The sequence below is a fragment of the Capricornis sumatraensis genome, chromosome 22 (genome assembly GCF_032405125.1).
Source record: "Capricornis sumatraensis isolate serow.1 chromosome 22, serow.2, whole genome shotgun sequence".
Lineage (NCBI taxonomy): Eukaryota > Metazoa > Chordata > Mammalia > Artiodactyla > Bovidae > Capricornis > Capricornis sumatraensis.
Window position 1 is genome coordinate 14,972,884 of NC_091090.1, and position 11,183 is coordinate 14,984,066.

Sequence of the window (11,183 nt, forward strand, 5' to 3'; positions counted from 1 at the left end):
AGCTTTCTTTTCAAATTGAAATGATTCTCAGCTGCTTCTCAAAGTGGGCCTCTCCTGTTTGCTCTGCACACAGTGTTTTAGAAGGTGAAGTTATTAGGAACAAACTACTATGTATAAAAGAAAGCTACAAGGATAAGAAATACAGCATAACTCTTCATGGAATATAATTTATAAGAAGTCTGAATCACTGTTATAGACCTGAAAACTAATATTATATATATAAATATTAGAGAACTAATTTATATATATATATGTAAATTTTAAAAAATTTAAAAAGATGAAGTTGCCATAGCAGCTAGAACTTTTTCTAACCTTGTTATGTGTGTGTATATACATACATACATAAATATACATGTATACCTTTACTGTTGAGCTGTATTAAAAACAGGAATTTCAAGGAGGTAGTTTAGATTTAAAGAAGTTTTACCTCAGCTACTTGGACTGATCATGAGATTTTTTTTCTTTGACACAGGGAAGGTCATAGATTTTATAGCTAATACCTGAAGCACGCATTTATGAACCATTTGTATTTATATGATTATTCTCAAGACCAGTGTTTATTTTTGCCTTTATTAAGAGCTATCAGTCCTTGAAAGTATTTTAGCACCTTGAGTTCCTTAGAATAAAGTCCAGAAATTATCAAGTTGAAACATCCTTAGAAAATGAGAGCAGGCTTTCCTTTCTAAAGGCAACAGTGATAGCAGCTGGTGTTTATTTGAGCTCTGCCTCTGAACCCAAGTGCAGCGCTAAGGAGGGTATTGGTTTGTTATCCCAAGTCCTCCCTTCAGCCCTTTGAGGTTAGCACTGTTGTTAATCCCACTTCATAGATGAAGAACTCAAGACTTAAAAGAGAGTAAGTAATTCAAGTCTGTCCCACCCCAAGGACCAAACATTATAAAATCTGAATTTGTATATAAATGTTCTTTTGTGTCAAAATTTTACTTGGAAGCTCTCTCACTAGTTTTATCTTGCTTGAGTATCACGATAACCATATGATGTAGGCAAGCCAAATACTAGTATCTAATAGTAATACTAATATTTTACAGATGAGGTCATTGATATGCTAGTTAAGACTTGCCCAAGAAGATGTATCTTATAAGTGGTAGGGGAAAGATTTCTGCCTAAGTTGTGTAACTTATAATCCACTATTCTTTATTACTCTTATTAAGTTGGTTTAGTATTTTTTTAAATGTGTTTGAACCTCTTAGCATAATATAAAGCTTATGTTTATTTCCTTGTTACCAAAAATATTTTGTTAACAAGGTTTAATACTGACATTCTTTTAATATACTGCGCGTCCCTGCCGAGATCAGCTCATCAAAAAATGGTTGATCTTAGACTTTCTTTGGGAATACTAAACCCTATGCCAACTTCAGCTTTTTTAGGAAGACTGTCTCAGGAAGGGCTACTTCTTAGATATCTTGGCCTCATCGTTTTAAACTTCGTGTGACCAGAATGCTGATGAAAGGGAACTTAGCTAGTTAGCACTTTTGTTCACTTGAAATTTTCACTGAGAGATAGCAGGAATAAATAAAGATGATGATGGTAAACAAGAAGGTTAGGATGGCAGTGAGAGAGAAGTCTGTGATGAATAGCAACAACATTCGTAAACATTGAAGCCAGCAGACTTTGTCAGTTAACACTTGCTCTATGACAGGACCAGGAATCTTTGAAAGCAGTAAAAATATTGAACAAAGCCATTTTTGAAAACCCTTTGTTTTACAGGCAAGAAACTACATTCAGTCTTTGACCCAGATGCCAAAGATGAACTTTGCAAATGTATTTATTGGTGCCAATCCCTTGGGTAAGTTGACTGTATCCTTGTCTTGTGGATATTGAATTGTCTGTGACATAAGTTAGGGATCCTTTTGACTAATATAATTAAATCTCGGAAGGTGATAAATAGTGCTGTGTTATCCATGTTTGTACTGTCAGGTTGTTTATCTCATGACGTGCTTATATCATAAATATATGATCACAGAATTTGATGGGGGAAATAAGCGGGAACAGTGAAGAAAGGAGAGAAAGCAAGGGGAACGCTGGGAGAAGAGACCGAGCGACATGGAAGAGAAGCAGAGGGAAGCCTGTGACTGTTGGCAGTGTCTGCGCTGAGGCTGGAAACAGCTGAAGCACAGAGGGTGGTTGGCGGCCCCACTCGGGCACCCTGCAGTGTGGCGCCCCCTGCCTGCAGCTCCCCAGCGCTGCAGAGCCTGTCGCCCTCGCGTCCTTTTTCCTTCCCCTTCCTCTGTTGCCTTCAGACACCTAGCCATTCTCTCTTCTTCATGAAGCTTTGAAGAATGGCTCCATCTTCCTTCCTATTACCACCATTTCCAGGGTCTTTGGCAAAGGGGCGTGACAGTGGCAGCTGCAGGATGTGTACTGCCTTGGCTGAAAAGGAGCTGCTTCGTTCCTTAAAACTGGGGGCTGGTGTGTACTTCTTTTGGTCCCCAAAAGTGGCATTGCCTGAGGTTCTAATCCCCTGACTCTAGGAAAAGATGAGGGACAGTGCTCTCCAAAGAAAGGCAGTGCCAAAGAACATTCAAACCACTGTACGGCTGAGCTCATTTCACATGCTAGGAAGGTTATGGTCAAAATCACGCAAGCTAGGCTTCAGCAGTATGTGAACTAAGAACTTCTAGGTGGACAGGCTGGGTTCAGAAAACACAGAGGAACTGGAAATTAAATTGCCAACATTCATTGGTTCCTGGAGAAAGCAAGAGGATTCCAATAAAACATGTACTTTCTACTTCATTGACTATGCTAAAGCCTCTTTGATTGTGTGGATCTCAACAAACCATGGGAAATTCTTAAAGAGATGGGAATACCAGACCACCTTACCTGTCTCCTGAGAAACCTGTATGCAATTCAAGAAGCAACTGTTAGAACCAGATATGGAACAAATGACTGGTTCAAAATTAAAGAGTATGACAAGTCTGTATATTGTCACCCTGCTTATTTAACTTACATGCAGAGTACATCATGCAAAATGCCAGGCTGGATGAATCATAAAAGCTGAAATTCAAAGATTTCCCAGAGAAATAATCAACAACCTCAGAGATGCAGATGTTGCCACTCTAATGGCAGAAAGTGACGAGGAACTAAAGAGCCTCTTAATGAGGGTGAAAGAAGAAGGTGAAAAAGCTGGCTTGAAACTCAGCATTCAAAAAACTAAGATCATGGCATCTTGTCCCATTATTTCCTGGCAGATAGGAGTGGAAATAGTAGCAGATTTTATTTTCTTAGGCTCCAAAATCACTGTGGACTGTGGCTGCAGCCGTGAAATTAAAAGATGCTTACTCCTTAGAAGAACAGCTGTGACAAACCTAGACACTATATTAAAAAGCAGAGACGTCACTTTGCCAACAAAGACCCGTATAGTCAAAGCTATGGTTTTTCCAGTAGTCAAGTACAGGTGTGAGAGTTGGACTATAAAGAAAGCTGAGTGCCAAAGAATTGATGCTTTTGAACTGTGGTGTTGGAGAAGACTCTTGAGAGTCCCTTGGCCTTCAAGGAGATCCAGCCAATCCATCCTAAAGGAAATCAGTCCTGAGTATTCACTGGAAGGACTGATGCTGAAGCTCCAATATTCTGGCCACCTGATGCAGAGAACCAACTCTTTAGAAAAGCCCCTGATGCTGGGAAAGATTGAAGGCCAAAGGAGAAGGGGGCAGCAGAGGATGAGAAGGTTAGATAGCATCACCAACTCAATGGACATGAACTTGAGCAAACTCCAGGAGATAGTGGAGGACAGAGGAGTCTGACCTGCTATAGTCACAGTCGGACACAGCTTAGGGACTGAACAACAGCAACATAGAAAAGTCAGACATGGCCCTCCCTATGACGAGAGTGGAGCAGTGCTGTGATAATAGAACAGTCAACCTTCTTATTTTTCTGATCTTAGTAGTATGGTTTTAAATCTCAGTTTCGGTCATGCCTCTGCTTAAGGGTCCCAGCAGCTGTGCCTCGGGTTTAGTTTCATCCTTCTGAGAGCTGACGACAGCCTCTTCAGAAGTTGGAGTGAAGGCTAAGTGGCTTTACCTTTCTAAGTACTCTACCCACAGTGATTGCTGAAGAGCGGTTTAGTGTTCCTATGATAATTCTTACAATAGCAGGGATGCTCATGCTTGGAAGTGTTGAGCTTGTCGGCCTTGTAGATGGAGAATGTGTCAGGGCTCAGCTGGATCACTCTCATGTCTAAGAATAAATCCACATACTCATCAGGGGTATACAGAATTCTGCCAGGGTTGGTTTGGGTCTGTATCTGCCCTGGTTTGCTCTCACCGGCTTTGTATGATTTATTTATACTGTATTATCTAGTTCAAGGGTCTGTGAGAAGCTCTCTTTGAGTCATTAAGTACTGTAGGATATTAGGAAATTATGTTGTAAGCTGGTAGCTTCCTTGTCTGTCATTCTGTTATGAATTTTTTCATCATCTCAGCTTATGTTTTAGACATGGCAATGCTCACTGTTTGATTTCCTGATGATTGGCTCAAAACGATTTGTTCATTCATTCTTCTAGGGAAGGGGGGATATGTGTGTCCAGCAGTTTATTGGGGTCACTTTCATCCCGATAAGCATCCCCCTTCTCTGGAATCGTGACATTTAATCATTCAAGAAAGCTGGATACCACTTAGCACTGTAGACTGCCAGTGAGCTGAAGGAGGCTTTGGGCCACCTGCTGCCCAGCACTGCAGTTCTCAGTATTTAGACAGACCTATCAGTCCACTGCCAAATGCTGGCGTCGTATAGAGTCTCTTCTTACAGGCAGAACATGGTGTAACCTGACCAGGAACTCATGCCCAGCATGTTAACCCAGCAGGAATACACCAACAGTGTAAATACTGACAGCCCTCTTTTGACCATCACTGACTTCATGTTTCACCATTATTCTCAAAACATGAAGTAAAACTTAAGTTGCTGTTTGATGTGTATGTATTTGTATCTGTCAAGGTCTTAGAGGAATCTTTTTCTTAACCTTGATCTTATTTATCAAGGTGTTATGAGGACATGGTTCATTTTACCCTGCGGTGGCAAAGACTCATCATATGATTGAGATAGCACCTGATGAGGTTATTGTTTCTAAGAAGAGAATGTATGTCTAGGCAGTTTTCCCAGGGCTATAAGGTGTAAACTTATGAACTTGACACATAAATATTCACTTTGTTACTGTATTCCTTGGAAACCCACATTTCTCTTTTGGAAGAAATTCAACTCTGGAATTGAGCCTGAAGGATGGGGATCTTTTACAGCCTCCAGCGTACACAGCGTGGATCCCTTCAGGAAAAGGACCCCCCACCCCCCCACTTCACTACCCATCCCTGCCCCCTCCCACATTTAAAGAACAAATAAGAATTTGCAAAGCCACAAATGCCTTTGCTTCACAAAAGTGATGACTGTGGTCATTAATTATTTGTCCTCCCAGGTGCTACCATTCTGAAACTCAAAACATCATCATTTATAGAAATTAGATGGGGAAAAAAAAACACCCACGATTCTGTGACCACCGCAGCTAATGAAATAGTTGCTGGGAAGGAAGATCAATGGATGCTGAAAGCTATAAGTGAAAGAAACTGATACTCGCCTTGTACTGACAGGGTGCTTGCTTAAGGCGAAACAGAAACAGCTTAACCCAGTGATCAAATTCAGCATCACTATTAATGGGACAGATGGCCTTAATGTACCATTAAGTACACAGCATCACCTATGAAGTATTCTTGCCAAAAATGTTTAACCCAGTTCTTACCAGCTTTTAGATTTACCAGGGTTTTCAGGAAATACAGGGGATAGAGGAAAACAAGGGTACAGATAACATGATAGCACAAGACAGTTTTGTGGGGAGTCTTTTCAGGTCAAACCTAGGAAAAATGGGGGTGAGAGGCGGGGGCGATTATTCTAGAAATAGAAGAGGCTAAGGAAACTCAACAAAATGCAATGCATGGTCCTTAATTGGATCCTGGCTTGAAGAAGTTACTAGATATAAAAATCACCTTTAAGATAATTGAAGAAAGCTCAGTGTGACCTGGATTTTAGATGATGTTTGGGGATTATATATTTTTCAGATGTAATTATGATTGTATAGGAAGCCATCTTTATGGTGAAATATTTATAGGTGAAATTGCATGTCTGTAATTTTATTTTAAAATGATTCAGTAAAATGTATGTATATATAGATAAAGATATAAAGTAAGTAAAATATAAATAGTATATCTCAGAGCAGATACTTTGGAGAATGTTTGGGTATGAAGGATCGAAACTCTGTGTTTGCTTAATAAGGCATAGATTTTTGGTAATGTGTTAAAACCTCTTCTCTTTTCCTTCCCGTCTGTGGTATTGCCAGCTGTCGACCTGCTGGAGAAGATGCTTGTATTGGACTCAGATAAGAGAATTACAGCGGCGCAAGCTCTTGCGCATGCCTACTTTGCCCAGTACCACGATCCTGATGACGAGCCAGTGGCTGATCCTTACGACCAGTCTTTTGAAAGCAGGGACCTCCTTATAGACGAATGGAAAAGTAAGTCATAGCAGGATGAACATCTGTCTACCTTTTTGAGAACCTAGCTTTAAAAATCTTTCCTAGGTGAGCCACTAACCAAAAGCTGTGAGGGTGGGGGGAGTTTTTTCTGGTTGTACCCAACGCGTTAAAACTTGCAGTGGGGGTCTCTTCCGTGGAATGAGTGTGTTCCTCTGTTGTAGATGACGCCCCTCTGGACCTTTGAGATGCTTCTGTCTGGTCTGATTTTGTGCACAGCCCCTCACGTCTGCATAGAGCTTTGAGGTTCTCAGAATTTCTGCATTTATACTATCTCTTTGAGCTAAGTAGGGATTAGGGAATTTTTACAGCTTTGCAAACAACAGAACTTTACAAACAATGAAGAGCATTTATATCTTATCTCTTAGCTTAGACCTAGTTAAGGATACGGCCAGAAATGGAACCCAGGTCTCCTAGACCCAGTCTCATATTCTTTTCATAAAACACAAATCCAGAACTTGAGTTAAATCCCAAAGCCAGGATTATCTGTTGCTGTAGCATGTGGGGGACTTCCCTGGTGGCTCAGCTGGTAAAGGATCCGTCTGCAATGCGGGAGACGTGGGTTCAGTCCCTGGGTTGGGAAGATCCCCTGGAGAAGGGAAAGGCTACCCCCTCCAGTATTCTGGCCTGGAGAATTCATGGACTGTATAGTCCATGGGGTCGCAAAGAGTCAGACATGACTGAACGACTTTTTACATTTCCCAAATAATTGGTTTGCTACTCTTAAGTATCTTCTCCAGAGAGCTTTAAAGAGGAGGCACTGGATGACCCAAAAATTGTTCTTTTATATGCATCCTTGAACTTTTGGGTCATCCCACGTTCACATACAAGCAGTGAGCCCCGTTGAACCAGTAGCTTGGACAGGGAGGAAAGGGTCTTGAGCTTAGAAGTTAGGGTGGCTTCCCAGCAAAGTGAATGTCTAAACTCTCACATCCTACTTTTCCTTCCTGATTTCTAGGTCTGACCTATGATGAAGTCATCAGCTTTGTGCCGCCACCCCTTGACCAAGAAGAGATGGAGTCTTGAGTGTCTGGTTTCTATTCTGTTGATCCCACTTCACTGTGAGGGGAAGGCCTTTTCATGAGAACTCTCAAAATATCTTTCAAGTGCCTCTTGTTGCAAAGATTTCCTCCGTGGTGGAAGGGGTGTGTGTGTGTGTGTGTGCGCGCGCGTGCGTGTGTGTGTGTCTGACTTTGTGGGAGGGTAAAACATGATGAGCAAACTATCACAGTGACTCTGTGTGGAGTGACAGATGCTCCGTGGTGGCCTCTGCTTGCTCTTGTTCGTGAGAGGCCGCAAGGCAGGCAAGAGCGGCCACCTTGTATGGTTTGTTAAAAGCAAAGTAAAAAAATATTAAACATCCCAGACCCTGGTCATGCTTTTGCCATCTTGGCCTCTCCTGTGGCCCCGCCTTGATGCTGAGGGTCGGCTTTGGCCACATCCCATGGCGGCAGAGAGAGAAGGCTCACATCTCCTGACTGCTTCACATGGGCGCCGTCCCTCATTCTCTGTCAGCCGAAAAGGACCAGCCGGCTCCTGTGCACTAGGCTGTGACTAACTTGCTCAGTGTGGTTCTCGGAACTCAACAGGTGTACCTGAAACCATTAAATATGTTCGTGCCTTAAAAGGAGAGGAGAAAGTGTGGTTAAGAGAGTGCAGCAGATGAAGTTCTGAGCCAGGCAAGTAGTCAGGATGTCGGGCGGCCACGTGTGAACCCAGAGTAGCCAGGGCGCCTTCGGAGGCACCACGTGTGCGTGTGTGAGCATGCGTGTATGTACTTCCCTCTCTTCCTCCCTCACCCCGCCCCACCCCCAGGTGTCGTTGCCATTCCTCTGCATACCCCGCCTTCAGTGCAGAGATTTCTTAAGTACTGGCCTCAGTAGTCAGAACCTGGTTGCTGCTGTCAGTGTACCTCCTGTGTGCTCTTCATTCCTAGCAGAGTGACGATCTGTTTTGCACGTCTTGCTATTTGAGCATGCACAGCTGCTTGTCCTGTTCTCTTTGGGAGGCCCTGGTGCCAGGCAGGTTTGCCAGTGAAGACCTTACGGGTAGTTCCGAAGCCGTGTCACCTCGGCTGATGCTAAGGGCAGGTGACATCATCCTCTTTTGAGCCCCCAGTACTATTTTGTGTTGAACACCAGTGATAACTCCAGGTGCTTTTGATGTGAAAACTATGAAGAAATGGAACAGATGGATGTATAGCATTTCCATTCTTGCCATCTGGTTTTCAACAAACTATTTTTGGGGAGCCGTCAACCAGGAAAGATCAGGGTTTGTCCCAGGAATATCTTAGACTTTGGAAAACAAGTCATTCTTTTCACTCCTAGTAACCAATGCTAAGACATGCTGAAAATCAAAGTGAAAAATAAAAGCTCATGAGGCCAGAAACTCCTTTTGCTATCTTTGTCTAAATATGATTATTTTTTAAAAAGTGATGAGGTATCTTTTCCACCCTTCTTTGGAAAAGGGTCTTCTTGGCAGCTCAACATTGACTTCCTGGTCTTGGTTTGGGGAGAAATAAATTTTGTTTCAGAATTTTCTATATGGCAGGAATCCTTTGAGAATGTGATTCCTTTTGATGGGGAGAAAGGGCAAATTATTTTAATATTTTGTATTTTCAACTTTATAAAGATGAAATATCCTCAGGGGTGGAGAAGAGTTGCTTTCATAATTTTCTGAATTTCAGGCACCTTGTGATAGCATAAGGGCCCATATATTTAAGCCTTTTGTGAAAGAAGAAGGTGTAGATCCTCCAGTGTTGGCTGTGTGACAGAATCTCATATTTGGGCTGAGATGTTTCCATTTCTCACACAGCACTGCCTGCACTCCAGAGGGACAGGGTAGGACCCCCAAGTCAACTGGAGCAAGAAGGAAGGAGGCAGCTGATGGTGGTCACACCTCACCCAAGATCTGCCCCCTCTTTAAAGGAAAATGAACACAAAGTCCTCATCTCCTTTATATGCAGTTCAAATCCTCATGATCCGCAGCAAGATGAACTTTGTCAGCCATGTTTTGTTGTAAATGCTAGTGTGATTTCCTACAGAAATACTGCTCTGAATATTTTTTTTCATAAAGGTCTTTGCACATGAGACCATATACATGTTAAGAGGCTGAATGTGCCAGGAGCCCGGACTCAGCTGGAGGAGCCTGTGGAAGAAGAGCTCCTTGTTTTCTGAGCGCAGTGCTCCCATCTCCTGATTTCTCTGAACAGGAAACGAAAGAGAGAATGAAGGAAAATGCCGTCTTATTTGTATTCATGAACTTGGCTGTAATCAGTTATGCCATATAGGATGTCATACAATACCACTGGTTAAAATAAAGCCTATTTTTCAAATTTAGTGAGTTGCTCAAATTTATTGTATTTTCCTCTTGATTGTTATTGTTCAATGCACAATATAGCATTATATCAGTGGTCTTTCAGCTGCCGCCTGGCATATGTTTCTGACAGATCTTAATGTGACTCCTGTAAAATGTAGAAGACATTTATAGAGCTCCTTGTGCAGTTTATAGTGAAGCAGATCAGAGTCTTCAATGTGGGTGGGAAAAGCAAAGGACAAATAAACAAGATATCACACTACAGTCTACACTTGGGTGTCAGAGTGGCCTAGGACAGAGGTCAGCACACTGGGGCCCAGGGACCAAATCCAGTCTACCTACCACCTGTTGTGTAGCCCCCTAAAAGTGGGCTTTTTACAGTTTTAAATGGTTGAAGTCAAAAGAAGAACAATATTTTTGTAGCATGTGAAAAATAATGTAAAACTCAAATTCCAGTGTCCATAAATAAAGCTGTATCAGAACACAACCACACATTTGTTTATGTATTGTCTGCGGCTGCTTTTGTGCTACAACAGAGTTGTGACAGAGACCGTATGGCCTACAGAGTCTATACACTGTTTACTCTGACTCTTCACAGAAGTTTGCTGACCCCAGCCTAGCATTTAAATTTCCTCATCTGAAACATGATGTCTGTTTAAGTATGAGTTGTTCTCAGCTCTGACGTTCTCAGACTATCTGTACAGACTTATGCTTTTATTTAAAATTGTAGGGAGAAGTTTGGATGTGTACACTGTTTATAGACTTCTGAGCAAATGTATATGGTGAGTCTTCTGTTGCATGGCCCTTGACCGTATTTTTCAAAACTACTGGATTGCATCACAAGATTAAAGAGTCACGAGGTCTCACAGCTGTTCTCAGGGTCTGTATTGTGGCGCTTCCTTTCTCAGTCGCCCAGGAATGCTGACGGGGGTCCCAGGGTGGGTCGTGAGGCCCAGCCAGTGAGGGTGTGAAAAGTGCAGCTGGGGGTTTTGTCCTGTGCTGTGTTGGTCCTTGACTGGCAGCTGGGAATAATGCCAGGGAGAAGAGGCAAACCAGGCACAGGCTCTAGTCCTCATTCTTAACCCCTCCCCGCAGTGACTTCTTAACGAGCTAAGAGAAAAAGGACTCCGTTTTCGCATGTGATTCATCAGTCCCTATAAGGAGCAGACCATTGTAGGAAATATTTTGCCTTTCCATACAAAATTGGTGCTGTGACACAGCCTTCCTCCTAGGTTGCTGAGAGCAGAGGGCCTGCTTAGCTCGGGGAGATGGCTGGCACCAGAAAAATTTCACCTAAAAGTGAATCCACTGAAAATGGGGACCAGAGTTTTATTGTATA

At 42.4% G+C, this 11,183-nt stretch overlaps 1 protein-coding gene across 3 annotated transcripts in view; it reads left to right on the forward strand.

The window, feature by feature from the left end:
• Positions 1-10,284, forward strand: part of MAPK14 (mitogen-activated protein kinase 14) — a 72,430-nt gene extending 62,146 nt beyond the window's left edge. For all 3 annotated transcript variants that reach the window (XM_068960878.1, XM_068960879.1, XM_068960880.1), the window contains 3 exons: positions 1,726-1,804; positions 6,338-6,511; positions 7,488-10,284. In XM_068960878.1, coding sequence (XP_068816979.1) covers positions 1,726-1,804; positions 6,338-6,511; positions 7,488-7,555 — 321 coding nt within the window. In that variant the 3' untranslated portion in view covers positions 7,556-10,284. The remainder of the gene's footprint in view (positions 1-1,725; positions 1,805-6,337; positions 6,512-7,487) is intronic.
• Positions 10,285-11,183: the final 899 nt, after the last annotated feature.